The sequence below is a fragment of the Hoplias malabaricus genome, chromosome X2, assembly GCF_029633855.1.
Source record: "Hoplias malabaricus isolate fHopMal1 chromosome X2, fHopMal1.hap1, whole genome shotgun sequence".
NCBI classification, from domain to species: Eukaryota; Metazoa; Chordata; class Actinopteri; order Characiformes; family Erythrinidae; genus Hoplias; species Hoplias malabaricus.
Window position 1 is genome coordinate 23,777,733 of NC_089819.1, and position 19,375 is coordinate 23,797,107.

Consider the following 19,375-nt stretch of genomic DNA (forward strand, 5'->3'; position numbering starts at 1 on the left):
TTTTACATCATAACAACTCACCAAACTCAGAGTTATACGGCTCTGTCGCTCAGGATTGATGGGAGGACCCATACCCGTTGGTGGGAGGTTAATTTGGCTAAGAGCCCTGAGGTCCGTCCTGCTGAAAGCCGAGCGTAAGCTGAGGGCCAGGGCTCCGTGCCAGAGCCAAAGAGAGAAAAGGACCAAAGCCTGGCAAACAAGCCCCGTTCCCACGCCACGGTGCTGAAAACCCACATTCTGTCACCATTAAAGCCACAGTTCTTTAGGGAATGTATTCAGGACAGCACTTAAATCACCAGCACTGAGACCCTCTACCTTCAGTTAACAGCCACGCTCCTGTCAAATTATGCTCTCGGGAAAAATAACAACACTTTACCCTCAACATTCAGCATTTTCAGAGTTGGAGATAAAAAGAAACACTGATGAGAAACAGTTTCGACTTCAGAGCTGTGACCGGTGCCAGAGCGGTCATCATTCTCACATCCTTCATAGAATACATAGAAAACACAGCTTCCTCTTTTTATTAAACAAGAAATGCCATGGTTGTGCACTGACAGCTTTGAACAAGACTCGCACCTTCTCTCTCTCTCTCTATTTCTCTCTTTCCATTTTAGGCCACTTCTATCACTGTATTCATCAACACAGCGTAAACAACAGCTGCTATTTTCATATTACGTCAGACAATGCTCTAAATGGATACAAGGTTTTTCCCACAGCGATGGCAATGTATAATCCCAAACAGACCAATAGGAAGGGACCCTGAATAATAATTATTTTGCTCTGACAGTCATTATCAGTCAATATTTTGGAAGATCTTTCAGAAAACTTTTTCTTTTTAGCTGTATCTCAACATATTCCACAAAAAATGTGTATTTTTATATTTATATAATAAAGACACCACTGACAGAAGGCACCACCCAAGCCCCTGCATCTCAAACCCCTGAGCTGTGATGTCAGCACTCACCAAGGAGTGGGGAATTCAAAGCTCCTGATAACGTAATCCCAAAGTTGAGTACTGTCCAACAGGAAAGTCCCACAGCTCTTTCCGACCAGACTCAAGTCATCTGGCTACACCCACAATCAAGAAAACCTGCTCTGAGGACTGTCCCCCAGCTCTGAAAGTTAACCACTACCTCGGCTCAGGGTTTCAATCTTCTGCATCCGACTGAATCTGAACTGAAGCTCAGTTGTGTGGTCTGTTTAAAAACGTGTTTGTGCTGTAACCCTCCTGACCACGCTTTAGTGTAAACACACCGAAGCTTGTACTAACAACAAATCCGAGTGTTCTTCTGCAACTTTAGCCTCTAATCACGGCGTTTCATTCACAGATAGATAGATACGACTCGTGGCCAAATAAGACGAAGCTTTGGCGCATCACATCATTAAAAACAACACTGCAACATTTTCCTTATTCATGAGGCACCGAATTAGCATCAACTAAGAATAACAACACTTTCACAACAGAGAAGGACATCGCAGAGCTGAATTGTGTAGGAGATTTATTTTGGAAGATAACATTCTTTTTTTTCCTCCAGCAGAAATGTTAAATAAAACATGTTTCTTTCATTCATCCTTCAGAAAATAAATTCTCATCCCTACTGGGACATTACGACTCAAACACCAGGCTCGTCAGCCGAGGAGAGCCCTGTCTAGTCTCCATTACAAAATCCAAAAAAACAGTCCTGAGTGAGCTGTGCTTGGTTTATCATCATAGTTTTGCTCTGTTTGATTTCCTGCCTCTCTTGATTTAGTTGGATGCTGACCCACGGGAGTAGTTTTGTGTTCCTTTCGGGAATGATTGGGTAATCTAACTGGGGTGCAACTGTTTTTCCTAAATGCTCTGTCTCCAGTGCCGTACTTAAAATAACATGGGAAAAACCAGCCAGGAGAGCCAAATTAGGGCATCCTTCCTTTCCCAAGACATGGCCTAGCAGCTGAGATCTTAGATAATAAAACCGGGCCTTGTAAAATCAAATATCAGGACGATACACACTGTGAATACACACTGCTTTAAAGAATTATTTAAACAAGGACAGGGTTGAAGGCACGACCAAGTGAACACATCTGCTCTGTGAGTTATTGATCTTTTGAATTCTTGTAGAACGTTGGCTACCTTGAAAGAGCTCAGGTGCTCCAAAGGCTGGCAGTGGAAAGCCACAAAACGGCGCTGAGGAAAAGCTGTCCTTCATATTAAAAGGTTTAGTCAACAGCGTGAGAAGGCTGGGCAATTAATGTCCTCTAAAACATGTTACATTAGTAGCATAAGCAGTTGCTTTGTGACGATAAAGCTTACACGACTCAGTCCAATTGTGGCTGCGTACTTTCCAGTGGAGCGCTTTCTTGCACCTTCCCCTCTGTACTGGTTTCACAACGCAGGTGGTGCAGGTGTTCCAAAGGCTGGTTTCAGAGGTGGAAACCACCGGCCCTGCCCTCGTGGCTGTTCTTAGTTCAAACTGACAGCTCCCACCTTTCTGGAAAAAAAAACAACAACCTCTCCTAGAGAGGGTTAACACTATCTCACCACATATTTTCCTCTAAGCTTTATTTAGCCCCTCATAGCTGTGGCAAGACATTCATTGCATGGCTAAAGAATTCACAGAGATAACCAAGAGGGAGGTTGTTTGCTCGGTTCTCAGTTTATAGTATTGCTAATCAGAGCTGGCTCACACTCGCCTGGCTCTACACCAGGACAGTGGGTGAAGTGAGGTGTGAGGTTCGGCCGTGGTCGATCTAGGCATTGTCGTATTTCCTCAGGGCGTCCTCCAGTTTGCCTGTAACCTTCTGAAAGAATGAGATCTGCTGCTGCAGGTAGTGTTGCATCTGAGCCTTGTAATCGCGGACTCGGATGTGGTGGAAGTGCTGGATCTCGGCCAGGGTGGCGAAGGAGATGATGTTGCAGCGCTCGTTGATGCCATCCGCTTGCTGTCTCTCCATCTTCCCCTCCTCCACGTGCTTCTGGCTCTCCTTCACCTTGGTTAGGGCACCTTTGGGAAGATCACAGGGATGGCAGAAATTTTATTTGAGTGGAAGTATAGCTAAACAATTCTAAAAATATATTACGGGTTCATTATACCTACGCTCATCGGCCCGATATTTCTTAAGGGAATTCACAAGGAGTTTTCCCCTCATTGGCCCTAATAACAGCCTTTACTTTTCAAGGAAGGTTCTGCAGTAGATGTTAAAACTTTACTGTGAGCCTTTGATTACTATTAGCGGTATAAACATTGATGAGATCCAATACTGAAGCTGGAGGATTAGTTCCAGATCACAAACCCCACTCCGGCACATCCCAAAGATATTGGATGCTGCTCCATCACACCAGAAAAATGCAGTACCAATGATCCACAGCCCAATGCTGGGGGTTTTAAAGCCTCATCTTGATGCATAGCCTTGGGCAGGTATGTGTTAAATTCATGTGTGCATAATGAATCAGATCAGGGTTTTTAAATGTTTTCATTGCTAGAGACCCATACTTTTTTCCAATTATTTATATTGTGACCCTATATGACTACATTATAAAATAAAATATAACTGATATTTCCTTGGCAGCACAGTGGCACAGCAGCTCCTGGAGGTTGTGGGTTCGAGTCCCGTTCCGGGTGTCTGTGAGGAGTGTGGTGTGTTCTCCCTGTGTCTGCGTGGGTTTCCTCCGGGTGATTGTCTGTGAGGAGTGTGGTGTGTTCTCTCTGTGTCTGCGTGGGTTTCCTCCGGGTGACTGTCTGTGAGGAGTGTGGTGTGTTCTCCCTGTGTCTGCGTGGGTTTCCTCCGGGTGACTGTCTGTGAGGAGTGTGGTGTGTTCTCCTTGTGTCTGCGTGGGTTTCCTCCGGGTGACTGTCTGTGAGGAGTGTGGTGTGTTCTCCTTGTGTCTGCGTGGGTTTCCTCCGGGTGACTGTCTGTGAGGAGTGTGGTGTGTTCTCCCTGTGTCTGCGTGGGTTTCCTCCGGGTGACTGTCTGTGAGGAGTGTGGTGTGTTCTCCCTGTGTCTGCGTGGGTTTCCTCCGGGTGACTGTCTGTGAGGAGTGTGGTGTGTTCTCCCTGTGTCTGTGTGGGTTTCCTCCGGGTGATTGTCTGTGAGGAGTGTGGTGTGTTCTCCCCGTGTCTGCGTGGGTTTCCTCCGGGTGACTGTCTGTGAGGAGTGTGGTGTGTCCTCCCTGTGTCTGTGTGGGTTTCCTCCGGGTGATTGTCTGTGAGGAGTGTGGTGTGTTCTCCCTGTATCTGCGTGGGTTTCCTCCGGGTGACTGTCTGTGAGGAGTGTCGTGTGTTCTCTCTGTGTCTGCGTGGGTTTCCTCCGGGTGACTGTCTGTGAGGAGTGTGGTGTGTTCTCCCTGTGTCTGTGTGGATTTCCTCCGGGTGACTGTCTGTGAGGAGTGTGGTGTGTTCTCCCTGTGTCTGCGTGGGTTTCCTCCGGGTGACTGTCTGTGAGGAGTGTAGTGTGTTCTCCCTGTGTCTGTGTGGGTTTCCTCCGGGTGACTGTCTGTGAGGAGTGTAGTGTGTTCTCCCTGTGTCTGCGTGGGTTTCCTCCGGGTGACTGTCTGTGAGGAGTGTGGTGTGTTCTCCCTGTGTCTGCGTGGGTTTCCTCCGGGTGCTCCGGTTTCCTCCCACAGTCCAAAAACACACGTTGGTGATTGGTGACTCAAGTGTCCGTAGGTGTGAGCGTGTTGCCCTGTGAAGGACTGGCGCCCCCTCCAGGGTGTATTCCCGCCTTGCGCCCAATGATTCCAGGTAGGCTCTGGACTCACCGCGACCCTGAACTAGATAAGGGTTACAGACAATGAATGAATGAATGATATTTCCTTTTTTTTTCTCCACACCACTACTAAACATATTTTTAGAATTACGGTGAATCCCATTACTCCATTTGGAGAGGGGGTTGGGGGTCTCAGATCTTCTTGCAGAGTAAACTAAAACAAAAATAATTATTCTATAAAAACCTATGTTAACAACTGCATTACCTTGGTTTAATGTAGCTTCAATATATAATGTTCCTATAATTCATAACATACATAAACATCGCTGGTAGCACACAGGTAGGTAGCTAGTTCATTTCCAGTTCCACCTTAAATGATGAATCTTTTACATTCCAGCACCTGATATTACAGCAACATTTAAGGCGGAACAGGAAGATTGTTATAAAAGCTGGGGGTTGACCTGTTTCGTAATGGAAGATTTTAACTGCTACACCGTGTAACTCTGTTTCAGAGATGATGCTTGAAAACAAGGGGGGAGGAGAGGGCTGGACAATATAAAAATTGATATCTCAATATTAAATGTTTCAATAACAATGACATGATTTTTAAACACATTGCCATCAGTTCATTCAACTCAATTATTTACCCATATTAATATTGACACAGCCGAGAAGTTTAGGTTTGAAGCTGATGTCATGTTACTTGTTTGTTCTGTGGCTTTTATATTCTTCATATGGATATCGGAATTCTATCGCACCAACTGAAATTAAGAAATATATCGCGATATAGATTTTGTTTGTTTCGTCCAGCCCTAGGTAAAGTCAAAATTAAGACATGGAATTCACCATTACTGTTAGAACAGGAGCGGCCGGGCTAACTACAATGTCTGGGTAAATAAAGTTTGCACTGAGTGTTGGTGTACATTTTTTTTTCTTCCATTTTGTGTTTATATTTATATAGTTTTTAAAATGATTATATGTCTGCACCACATCTAAAACTACCACAGTTGCACCACATCTATTACTCACAGTCCTAGTTTACTCCACTACCTACTAAACTATGCAATGTGTCAATACACAACCTACTTTAAAGCAACATTAGGTAAGATCTAGTATTTTTGCTCCTGGGCTTCCCCTACAGAGGCATAGAGTAATTTCTTTAAAGCACTGTCCTGAAATCAAAGGGGGTCGGTAGGGGAGGTGACCTCCTACCCTGCTCCAGTGATATCATTGTGTAGTTTCTGCAGTGCTGTGTCCACAGAAGCAATCACAGATGCTCTCTGTCCTCTATTACAGCTCAGTGAAGAATCACAATGAGTTGGAATTTTTAACTTTAAGGTAGAGATAGTACCTAATGTTGCTTTAATTTCCAAATTAATCAACTCAAGGGAGCCAACCATGGGTGATTTTAGCACGTTCTATGCTACTGTCCGACTATTGCTCACAATGAGCCTTCAGTTCACATCACCGTGCAACATTCAACAAGGACGCAAAGTGAAAATATTTGTGTTAGCCACAAGAGAACTGAAATCAAACTTAGCTACGAGTCACAGTGTCTCAGAGAGAACTAGGAGAAACAATCAAAGCCTACAGAGATTCATTGAGTCAATGCACCACAATTATTTTTGACATTTGGTGATTTAATCTATAATCCAATCTCTCTGTTTGTTCAGGAGGTTTGGGCTCTGTTGGTAAATTATACAAAATGGCAATGTAATAATATGAATTCTGATAAGAACCAGTGTCACACAGATGTGTGCAATATTTGTAGGACCTGTAGCAAACAGTGAAAAATGTACATAGTCCAATATCCTACAGTAATCTTTCCTGTCTAAAGAAATTCCCAAAACACATGCCTCCAAGTATGAAAATCAAATACAAATATCTGTCTTAGATTGAAACCCCTCTGTTTCCTCATAGGCTGTAATTTCACACCTTAGAGGAGGAAGTGAAGTGACGAAGAAACATGCAACAAGCAACAGCTGCATCCAGTGGGTTACTGTTGTGCCAACATCAATTAATCAACACTGCAGAACCCAACACTATACAAACACACACACCATAAAAATTCCATGTCCAACACATCCATCTGAAGCCCACACAGAGGTTATAAACATACACTGGATAATTTTCACAAAGTTGGCAGAAATTTCCTTCCACTTGTCAATGTTTGTACACTTTAAAGCGGACATATTCATTCATTATCTGTAATCTCTTATCCATTTCAGGGTCGTGGTGGGTCCAGAGTCTAGGCGGGAATACACCCGGGAGGGGGCGCCAGTCCTTCACAGTGCAACACACACACATTCACTCACACCCTCGCACCTATGGACACTTTTGAATCGCCAATCCAGCTACCAACGTGTGTTTTTGGAGCGTGGGAGGAAACCGGAGCACCCGGAGGAAACCCATGCAGACACAGGGAGAACACACCACACTCCTCACAGACAGTCACCCGGAGGAAACCCACGCAGACACAGGGAGAACACAACAGACTCCTCACAGACAGTCACCCGGATCGGGTCTTAAACCCACAACGTCCAGGCCCACTGTTCACCCCGACCCTAGTAAACAGCAGTCAGGGGGTGAGGAGCAGAAGCTCTGGTTTTTAGCCATTTTCGCTATGTTCTCTTTCTTCTGTTTGTACTCAGGAGAAGGTGGGACTCCTCTAAAGTAGCGGGGCAACATCATAATGACTCATGTATCCCATGTTTTCTGACTTAGGCAGCCCAAAAAAAGCTGAGTGTGTGGTCTTGTTTAAGGGTGTAGGGTTTGGTTAATACGCAGATGCAGTGAACAAGTGATTTTCCTTCATAATATGTCCCCTTAAAAGGGTCAATAATCGGTCAGATCCCAGGGGTTGGGGCTCGCAGTTCTTTCTTTCAGGTAAAGGGATTGAAATAAACAAAAACACAGTGTTACTGCGATTTAAAGTAGCTCCCTCTGGTAAAATGCCAGCCACTGGGAGCTGTGGGTTCTTTCTATAAAAGATACTCATGGAGATGTTTTTGAGACGATTTAAAACGAATCCATCTGTGAGTGGAATGGGGATTTTTCTTTTTCTTCAGTGAATCAGTTAATAATTAACTCAACATGAGAGCAGACAGACAACTTCCTGTGAGCAACATGAGATACACTAAAATAGGTCTGTCGTGTTACAGAAGGAAAATCCCTGCCGAGTAAAGACATGCCTATTTCAATACCTCAGCATCCGTGGAAGACAGTCAGACATTGACATTTTATCCACCACACAAAGCAGTACCGCTATTTAAAGCTAAATTCACTGATGGCCTAATCCTGGACTACACTGGATTTTGAATGGAGACTTCCCCCTGAAAGAAAAATAGAAACTCAAGAATAAGCTTAATCCCTCTTTGGGAAACAGGCCCACACCGTTTACAACCAAATAACAACAACATCCTCTATAGGTCTACAGCCAAGTGACAGCCCACCTCCATACTATGTTCCTCTGTGTCTTACAGGCATATGTTCTCATTATTTTGTGCAGTGTCATGTAGCGCAGCACAGAAAGCACAGATGGCTGACTTCCCTTCTTAGTGAAGGAAAACATGCGAGACATTCCTAAATCTCCCATCCCCCTAAACAACTCTTCACATTCTGCCTTCTGGCCACAGCAGCCTTTTCCTCGGAGTCGCTCAGGACAATTCTCAAGTGACACTTCTGGGGTAGGATCCGCTCCCCTGATTTAAAGGGGATTTATTATGAGAAACCCACTTGTTCAGTGCATGTGAGCGTTAATTTGAGGACCTGGAGCCCACCAACACACACTGTCCAACTTGTCAGTTTCTGTGGGCTGCCTAAGTCAGAAATCACGGGATTAAATGAATCATTCAGATCTTGTGTTCCTTCTGACGTCAAGGGTAGACACTTTAAAACTGCCCCGCCCTCTTGTCGGGGTCTCTCCAATCGTAGAGCTAAACCCGCGTTTATGTGACAACACAAAGACGAGGCTAAACGAAGCAAAACAAGCACAAAGAGCGTGGAGAAATAAGAGCACTGTGTGAAAACTGAGAAAATGGGAACGGGGAGGAAAGAGAACAGGTGAAAACGGCTAAAAAAAACAGAGCTGCTGCTCCTCATTGCGAACAATGACTAATTGTCACTTTCACACATGAATAAGCAGAAACCCTAGAGAAACTCTTCTGAAGTGGTCCTTTCACACAGTGGGAGATTTTCTGTCTGAGACTCATTCACGCAACGGGACGCGTGCCACGTGCTTTATGCGTGGAGCGGCGTCTCTGCAGCATGTGCAGGAGATACTCTGGGATATTAGCGGCTCTATTCACAAACGGACTAGCTCTGACTTTACCCAGAGATGCTCCCACGGTGCTAGGAGGACGAATATTACGCGTGTTTGCATTCACACAGACAGCTCCTCCTGGTAAACTCTGGAACATTCCTGGGTTTCTGTGCATGTAAGAAGAGGCCACAGTGTCAAAAGCTCAAGACGATCTACTGCAGTGTGAATACAAATGTCTATAGCCATGCCTCTCCCTGCCAGCCACACTGACCACACTGACAAGTGCTTCAATATGCTTGTCTCAAGTCAGACGCCTCACTGGCTGATGCGTCACACCGGAGAAGTTAAATAGTAACAGTACATTATGAAGAGATATGGCAGGCGATAACATTACACATGCTACACAGACCCTGAAGGGTCAAACTGAAAGCAAAGGTTTATGTTTGAGGAGTCATGTCTAGACATTTAGATCAACAAGAAAGACCCTGGTTTTGGTTTTACGTTAAGTTTTCTTCAGCCAACCCATTTTAAATTGACAGACTAGATGTGCTAAATGGCCAGCTAATATTCGACACCTTGAGGGGAAAATGCAATAAAAGGAAAGATGACTCACAGGAGGCACTTGATAGAAAAGTCTGTGGGGAAAATGAGTGAGCAAAGACAAGGAAGAGCTAGAGACACAAGGAGACGAGTTTGAGAGAGAGAGAGAGAGCCACAATCAATCCGATTGCTGCAGTAACACTTTGCTTATTACGTAACAATGCATTACACAACACTGCTCCTAACTGCTTCACTGTTGGCTTGAGAGTTGTGAACAGTGGTTGGCTATGACCTCCCTTTACCACGTTACAGGAGCAGGGAGCAGACAAATGGGCTTTCACTCTTGTGAATGTGTGCTTAATTCCTTAACAGAAAAGTCTTTTTGTATACCGCTCTTAATCCTGTAACAAGTAAACACAGGGCATTGCTATGTCATGGACATAATATGAAAATGTACTTATTCAATACATATGCACATTAATTCAGGGATCTGGAGCCCACCAACCCACACACTATGACACAAGGCCATGCAGTCAGTTTTCTGCAGGTTGCCAAAACCAGAAAACATGGGATAAAATGTATGGAAAGAGCGGGGGCACAGCGCTGCTGTGGTGTTTGATCCTTGTGGTGTTTTCACCAAAGCATATCACAGACATTTCATTAAGACCACAGAACACGGAACTGTTTTTGCTTGTGTCAAATAAGGAGAGTACATCCCAGCTATAGCCACTGTCATCATTCAAGAAAAGCAAAAACCTATACCTTTCTTCACCGTTGTTGCTGGTCTAATGATCATATTATCTTTATATAGCGTTATAAATCATTAGTTAGAGCTGGACGATACAGCCAAAGTTAATATCACAATATATTTCTTAATTTGGGTCGATACGATATAATTCTGACATCTATCAGAAAAATAGTCTCTTCCTCACAGACAGTCACCCGGAGGAAATCCACGCGGACACAGGGAGAACACACCACACTCCTCACAGACAGTCACCCGGAGGAAACCCACGCAGACACAGGGAGAACACACCACACTCCTCACAGACAGTCACCCGGAGGAAACCCACGCAGACACAGAGAGAACACACCACACTCCTCACAGACAGTCACCCGGAGGAAACCCACGCGGACACAGGGAGAACACACCACACTCCTCACAGACAGTCACCCGGAGGAAACCCACGCAGACACAGGGAGAACACACCACACTCCTCACAGACAGTCACCCGGAGGAAACCCACGCAGACACAGAGAGAACACACCACACTCCTCACAGACAGTCACCCGGAGGAAACCCACGCAGACACAGAGAGAACACACCACACTCCTCACAGACAGTCACCCGGAGGAAACCCACGCGGACACAGGGAGAACACACCACACTCCTCACAGACAGTCACCCGGAGGAAACCCACGCAGACACAGGGAGAACACACCACACTCCTCACAGACAGTCACCCGGAGGAAACCCACGCGGACACAGGGAGAACACACCACACTCCTCACAGACAGTCACCCGGAGGAAACCCACGCGGACACAGGGAGAACACACCACACTCCTCACAGACAGTCACCCGGAGGAAACCCACGCAGACACAGAGAGAACACACCACACTCCTCACAGACAGTCACCCGGAGGAAACCCACGCAGACACAGAGAGAACACACCACACTCCTCACAGACAGTCACCCGGAGGAAACCCACGCGGACACAGGGAGAACACACCACACTCCTCACAGACAGTCACCCGGAGGAAACCCACGCAGACACAGGGAGAACACACCACACTCCTCACAGACAGTCACCCGGAGGAAACCCACGCAGACACAGAGAGAACACACCACACTCCTCACAGACAGTCACCCGGAGGAAGCCCACGCGGACATGGGGAGAACACACCACACTCCTCACAGACAGTCACCCGGAGCGGGAATCAAACCCACAACCTCCAGGACCCTGGAGCTGTGTGACTGCGACACTACTTGCTGCTCCACCGTGCCCCCCACCTCTTGGCTTTGTTAATATTAATATTTAACTTATTTAACAATTATTTAACAATTTAAAAATTAAGTGCAATGTACTGATGGCAACGCCCTCTAATGACCGTCAGTCAGTGACAGACACTGTAAATAATGTATATTGAAATACTGATAATGTGTATGAAAATAATATCACTGTTATTGAAACATTTTGATATTGAATCATTGTCCATCCCTATCATTACTTCACATTATTATAAGGAACTACATTAGCATAGTGACATTTTCTGCAGTCCAGCCATGTTACAGCAACATACTTTCACTTGTCCACTGCCAATATTTTAGTCTTTAAAATGTGAAATGTGCCACCACTTGAGAAGTATTTCAGGACCATCATTAGGAGTCAGAAGTGTTTTCTGAGGTTTCTCATAAATCGTAAGGGTTGTGGGGTTTTGTTAAGGCGGTGGTGAATCAGACCCGACACTGGAACATGTGTGTGGACCCGTCAGCACATTCGAGCAGCTGGACGATCTCCATTCTCTCTCTAAAAAGGCAGAACTCTGCTTAAGCACTTCCTCTGTACTGACTCCAGCCGTAAGCAGAAGACATTTTTTCACACTATGTGCCCAGAAGTGAGAACAGACGAAACAGTAACTATAAAAGGTAACAGCAGTTTGTGACGATATATGTGCTAAAGTCTGTAAGTCTTCCTTTTATAACGACTGGCTAATGGAGGCTCTGCACTGACACAGATCAATGTTATGTTCATGAACAGATGTGGCTAGAATTTCATTAGTCCCCAGTGACTACAAAAGACACAAAACAAAAAGTATGGAATGTAAAACACGAGTTACACAGGAAGGAGAAGAATGTTAGAGTTGCTTAAGGCTATTTCCTAGATCATGCAAGGTTAACCCTCTGAGGCTGAGAATAATGTCTGTCAAATTCAATGTATAATTTTCACGCATTAATTAGTCAACTTCCATTCCACCCCATGATGTGAACCACTGGACAGACCCAAGCGTTGCAGGTGCACACTGACTGCCCAGGTCTGTCACATCAGCCAATAGATGCCCCATGCGGGCAAGGTTGTCCCACCCACTCAGAGAGAGTGAGGCCAGCTTTGGATGGCTGAGACATCACTGTGAACTTGCACTCTCCCTACCACAAGGTCAATGCTTAAACCACTGGGCCACTCAGAAGCCCCTGAATGGGTGTTGGTGGTGATATCTACCTTTTAATATAGTACAAATATGGCTCAATCGATTCTGTAGAGTCTGCCTTTCAATTCCACATTACTTTGAGCTCACACATGCCTCGTGAGGCTATGAATATGGGTCAAGATAAACTAGATATAGCTCATCTATCTCTCACCATGATATGGTGGATTTGTTTGTGCATCTGCATTTTGGGTGAAAATGGCCAATGGACACTGATGAGTTAAAGTTGGGCTGGACGATATGCCCAAAATTTATATCATGATATATTTCTTAATTTCAATCGATATACTGCCAATGTCAATACGAATAATATAAAAGCAACTGAAAATCTGCCCAAGAACAAACAAGAAACCAGATATCACCTTCAAACATAAACATCTGGGCTTTGTCATAAACTAATATTTTTAAACCAACTTTAAAATTGCATGCAATGAACAGACGACAGTACACGATATATATAATATATAATACGATATAATTCTGATATCTATTAGAACAATAAAAAAGCCACAGAAAAACTGGAAAGAACTGAAAGCAACATGACATCACCATCTAAAGACAACTTCTTTGCTTTGTCAATATTCCATCCATTCATTATCTGTAACCCTTATCCAGTTCAGGGTCGCGGTGGATCCAGAGCGTACCTGGAATCATTGGGTGCAAGGCGGGAATACACCCTGGAGGGGGCGCCAGTCCTTCACAGGGCAACACACACACTCACACCTACGGACACTTTTTGAGTCGCCAATCCACCTACCAACGTGTGTTTTTGGACTGTGGGAGGAAACCGGAGCACCCGGAGGAAACCCACACAGACACAGGGAGAACACACCACACTCCTCACAGTCAGTCACCCGGAGGAAACCCACACAGACACAGGGAGAACACACCACACTCCTCACAGTCAGTCACCCGGAGGAAACCCACACAGACACAGGGAGAACACACCACACTCCTCACAGACAGTCACCCGGAGGAAACCCACACGGACACAGGGAGAACACCCCACTCTCCTCACAGACAGTCACCCGGAGGAAACCCACGCAGACACAGGGAGAACACACCACACTCCTCACAGAAAGTCACCCGGAGGAAACCCACACGGACACAGGGAGAACACACCACACTCCTCACAGACAGTCACCCAGAGGAAATCCACACGGACACAGGGAGAACACACCACACTCCTCACAGACAGTCACCCGGAGGAAACCCACGCAGACACAGGGAGAACACCCCACTCTCCTCACAGACAGTCACCCGGAGGAAACCCACGCAGACACAGGGAGAACACCCCACTCTCCTCACAGACAGTCACCCGGAGGAAACCCAAGCAGACACAGGGAGAACACACCACACTCCTCACAGACAGTCACCCGGAGGAAACCCACACAGACACAGGGAGAACACACCACACTCCTCACAGACAGTCACCCGGAGGAAACCTAGCAGACACAGGGAGAACACACCACACTCCTCACAGACAGTCACCCGGAGGAAACCCACACAGACACAGGGAAAACACACCACACTCCTCACGGACAAGTCACCCGGAGCAGGAATCGAACCCACAACCTCCAGGACCCTGGAGCTGTGTGACTGCGACACTAACCTGCCATGCCGCCGGCTTTGTCAATAGTTAAAAATATTAATAACTTGAAAATTAAGTGCAATAAACAGACGACAGCACACTGTAAAGACCGTCAGACATTACACCATATATTAAGATATTGAAAATGTGTTTAAAAATCATATAATTGCTACTGAAACATGTTATATTGCGATATATACTGATATTAAATTATTGTCCAGCCCTAAGTTAAGGTATGTCTTTACAAAAGATGTGAAGAATTTCTAAGATCTGCCTTAAACTCTTCAGATTAAGGACTGAGTTATCTTTCTACACAGTGCACTGGGTCAAACAGTGCTCCTTACAGAGAGAACTGAAACTATTCTGAACGACTTGAGGAACAAATGCATTTAAAAGAGACTTTAGAAAGAAATACATAAATCAAGATAAAAGACTCCTGAGGGTTTAGTACACATCAAAAATATCAGTTTGCGACATGAACAACAGTCAATGACTTATAAGTGAATAAATTAAGTTATGACTCTGGTGAAGCTGCATAAAACAGACCCTTAACCATGTGACATTAAATATTTCCCCTGGCAGTCTCTGAGTATCTACTAGGGGTTCATCAGAGAGGCAGGAGGAGGTGGAAAATGAAGCAGATGGTAAGTGACTGAATTATAGATTCGTCACAAAATGGAGCTTTCAAAATCAGGGCCACGTTACAAACACCCTCCCTTCCTTCTCTTTAAAAGACATCTTGGGGCAAACAAACAACACCTTCTTCAGAAAACCCTGGCCTTGTCATTGAGAGTCTTTGCTGCCTGCTGCAAAAGCATCATGTGGTTTCTCTTGGGTGTTTAGTTTGAAGTCAGTCAGTCGTGTTAAGTGTGAAACTGTGGGTGGAAAAGAAATGATTTACAAGTCTAAGTAGATGTCTCTCTTGAAGATAAGGAGAGCTTAGGAAATACAAAACACAGCATGGAAGAACAACAAGTTTTGCTATCAAAGAGAAAAATGCCAGTGTCCATATTACACTAATAGTATCATACTACTGTAGTATTTTTTTTTTTTACACAGGTCATTCTAAACCAACACTAACAGCTACAGACTTCAGTGACTTCTGATCAGATTATTTGGGTGGGGTATGTAATATATACCGTTTTTTTCTTTTTATTCTGACAGTAAAAATTAATCTGAAACATTAATTGTTTTATAGCCAAAGTGTACTCTGACAGTGGAATTTTCCCAATGCAAAATCAGCAATTTCAACATCAGCTAGACTTCTATTATCCACACTGCACTAAATCTAAGTGGAGACAGTTGGAATGAATAACATGGAGCTGGTGAACTATTTGTAGAATGGTTGGACAAATAAAAAGCAACCAAAAACCCATGGGTAACACCACAATCACAAGCAATAAATGGCAATATTCAAGTCTCAGGGCAGAAACAAATCTGACATGTCGGTTTTCTAAATAACAGGACCTAGACCTTACCCTACTCCCAATATCGGTGAGGGATATGTTCCCTAAATCACTCAGGCATACTTTTCCTGTCTCTGAAAATAAAAGTAACAGTTGTGTTACCAGCGACAGGAGGGGGTAGTATTAACCTGTCACTACCATGAAGTCCTGATGAAATAATAATAGCTTATATTTGGTCTATATATCATGTCTAGAATTTGTTTTTCATTGACCCTACGGGACATTACCAAGTCTTCACAGGCCTACCATAGCAGGGACCTAAGCGTCCAAGTTGAATTGGTTACAGCAGGGTCAATGCGGGAGCCTGCGAGCATGACACAGCCGTTCAGCGTGTCCAACACATTGTCCCGCCACAATAGACAAGTCTCTACTTTGACAGGGTTATTATACTCCATCAAAAGTTGTGGGCTTTTTTGTACACACGCCTTTCGCCTCTTATTAAAGGGACAGTGTTGATTTCTAGTCTCAACGTACAGACCTTCATGTACTAACTCAAAGAAGATGATGATGTGTCCTGTTTTACTTGAAAACCATCACCTTCAACAAACAAACAAACAAACAAACAAACAAACATCCTATGAAGATGGCAGAAGAAACTGTGTATTCATTCGTCCTGGTCAAAGGGCTCTTGTCCAAGTGCATACCCTTCATGACCGTCACAGTTCACCTCCATTTGTTTTTCTAGTGATTGGTATCAGATGAATACTCAGTCTATGCAGTCGAGTCACATTTCACAGTCAGCTTTTGTAGATGTAGACAAGAAACCACAGTATGCTTTCATGGGTGGGTCACAACCCTCATATTGGCTCAAAATAAAAAATGCAGCCTTAGGACATTTCAACACAGCTAAAATGTTACGTTACGAATTTTTAACATATATGTAAACTACATACAGCCACTAAAACTGCCAGAGGTAATGAGAATGACCCCTAAAATAACATACTGCAGAATATGTTGTCACTAAAGGGTGTATAGTATTGAATAAAATGTGAACTAAACTATGTAATGCCAACCATTATACCTTCTGAAATGTAATAACCAGCCCTTAGGTAGTTCAGATGATGTCATGTCAAGATAAAGTTGCATGATTTCCCAACTCTTTGTCATGGTGTGGTGTTTGTTCAGTCTTAGTGGCCTTGATATTAAATGTAAATAGATATTTCTACACAATGGGCTTTAAATAAGCCAAAGTACCTCATCTAAAACTGACCACAGTTCCTGGCTCCTTATTTTGAAACCTGTTCCAAGCCAGCCACGGTTTTCCTGGTTTTAAACCGTAATGTCAACCAAAAAAAAAAAAAAACGTTGGGGTTAAGACGAAGGCCATGTCTGTAATATCTACTAAATTATTAGCTGATAAAGCAAACCTGGGCTCCTAGGTTAGACCACTCTAGTCCTGAAACTGGGAGTAACCATCAGTAATATACAGTATGTTAATAGGTGACTCCCCTCCCGTTGTTTATCAGAGTTATTGACCACATTATGGCAGACGTGGTTGCGTTAATTTCTGTGTTTCAGTTGTTCAACGTGTCAATATTTTCTCTCTCCTTCTCTCTGAATGGAAAAACACACACAGCCCATGTGACCCAGCAGTTTGCTGAAACTAAGGCCACTGATGTGGCCCTTGGATCCAAGTAAACAAGTAGAGACATGCAAAACTCCCTGCTGTGGTTCGGACTAGCCCAAGCATTTCAGACTTACAGGACATGCAAATGTGTGAGTAAATACCTTTCTGGACGTGGATGATGTCAGGGTAGTTGGCCAGATGTCCTTGGTACAGAGCTAACAGGTCCAGGACCGGGTCGACGTCTTGTTTCGGCTGCTCCGCAAAGTAGTCGCCGATGGCTTCGTAGGCCTCACCTGTGTACGCAATGGCTTGGTTCAAACCAGTGGAGTAGGTCTGCTGGTCAAGCTCAAAGGCTTGGCTGAGATACTTAAAGGACTGTCCAACTTTCTGGTATTCTTTCTTAAATCCAGCTATCTGCTTCCTGGCAAACTCATTGAGAGTGGCGCTGACTTGGATCACACTGTCATCCATCTTCTTGGTGAAGGCCTTGAACCCATCAGTCTTGCTCTCCACCTCCTGGAGGTCAAGCGGGGCCACAGGTGTGCTGATGGTGAGGAAGAAATTGGCCCCGACCATCTCATCCTTCTCTGCCTTCCTTTTCCCTTGTTTCCAAGCCTTTTCATCCGTACTGCTGCAGGTGAGGAAGTGTTGGAAAACATCACACCTGGCCAGCACCGGATGGCTGGTCATGTGGTTCATCCACCAGATGAGACCTTTCCTCCTCTTGGAAATGAAGTCTTCCTCAAAGCGCCCGGTAGCCTGCTTCTCAGGGATGTGAGGAACCGAGATGACCGGGAATTTCTCCACCAGTCGAGCGTAGAGCCAGTCGAAATGTTTGTATCTTCTGTTCACAGGGCTTTGGGTGTGTGTTGGTGTCAGTTTGTAGGAGATGTAACTTTTCATGCCTTTGAATTTGGTCTGCTTGGTTGGATCATCAATAGTGCAAGTGAAAGGGTATGGATTTTCCTGCCACTCAGGGCCATGCTGACCCATCACGACACAGATCTTGTCGCCGTCCTTCACGAAGCCAGACGCTTCGCCGAGCACAAACGCTTCCCCTCCCGACTTCACGAAAGTCGAGAACCTGTTCAGGTTTCTGCTCACGGTGGCTGAGCTTTTAGCCTGCTGGGCATGTCCTCCTCGGGACATGGAGGTGGACACTCGGTAGGTGGAGGGTCCATTGCCTTCGAAGTCGTGGACCCCCCTACTGACAACTCCTGGCTCATCGGCTACAGTGGAGTTGTCATCCCAGTCATCGTCCCAGTCGTCATCACTTCCCTGGCTGGCTGGGTAATTCTGCTGGTGCTGGTGGGAGGATGGCGGTGGTGGTCCAGAGAAAGTTGTGAAACTGGACACTGGCGCATTGTTGCGGTCCCCGGCTTGGTTTGGAACGGAATCAAAGCCTCCAGGGGGGATGTTGGCATACCGAGAGCCCTGTAAGGCATCCACAGACGGGTTGTTGTTATTGTGAGCGTTGGCTTTTTCACTTTTCAAGACTTCAACGTATGACGCCGGGACGAGCCCTCTCTCTCCTCGGGTGTTGGTTCCCTCCAACCACCCCTCAATGTCCTGCTCACTGTAGAGAGTCACAACTTCATTCTCCTTAACGGATATCTCTCCGGGGTTTTCTGAAGTAAAGTCGTACAACACTTTCGCTCGGAGCGCCATTGCAACACCAGAAGTCGTAAACAAACAACACAGTCTCCAAAGTCCTTCCAGCCGGCTAAAGGCAACGGCGGCTAGAGCTAACTCTTGTAAACGGACCCAAACTATCTCACTCCTCCGCGAACACAACACTAGCTACATACACAAGCACTTTCTGTCCTGCCTTACCCAGGCTGCAAGAAAAACAACCCCTTAACTCCTCCTATCCCGAGCCCGGTGACGGGCCGCCTTCGTTAAAGCCGAGCCGCGGTGTTTATAAGTCGTCTCTCCATCGCTCAGACCTGTTTCTCTCACGGATCCCAGCGGTGGAGTACAAACTCTCCCCGCGTCACCGCTCCGAATCACCGGGGGCGGAGCTCCGCCGCACTACACTGAGTTGACTCTTTAGAGCCG

At 45.3% G+C, this 19,375-nt stretch overlaps 1 protein-coding gene across 1 annotated transcript; it reads right to left on the reverse strand.

The window, feature by feature from the left end:
- Positions 1-1,470: 1,470 nt before the first annotated feature.
- On the reverse strand, positions 1,471-19,308 carry LOC136676350 (sorting nexin-18-like). The gene is made up of 2 exons (XM_066653292.1): positions 17,479-19,308; positions 1,471-2,984 (listed from the first exon to the last, which is right to left on the reverse strand). The coding sequence occupies exons 1-2, from the start codon at positions 18,983-18,985 to the stop codon at positions 2,731-2,733; spliced, it is 1,761 nt and encodes a 586-aa protein (XP_066509389.1). The 5' UTR covers positions 18,986-19,308; the 3' UTR covers positions 1,471-2,730.
- Between the last annotated feature and the right edge of the window lie 67 nt (positions 19,309-19,375).

Excerpts from the sequence above, each read along its gene's own strand:
- LOC136676350 (XM_066653292.1), bottom strand. The coding sequence starts at position 18,985 with ATGGCGCTCCGAGCGAAAGTGTTGTACGACTTTACTTCAGAAAACCCC. Across the intron at positions 2,985-17,478 it reads CATCATCCACGTCCAGAAAG|GTGCCCTAACCAAGGTGAAG; the intron begins GTATTTACTCAC and ends ATCTTCCCAAAG.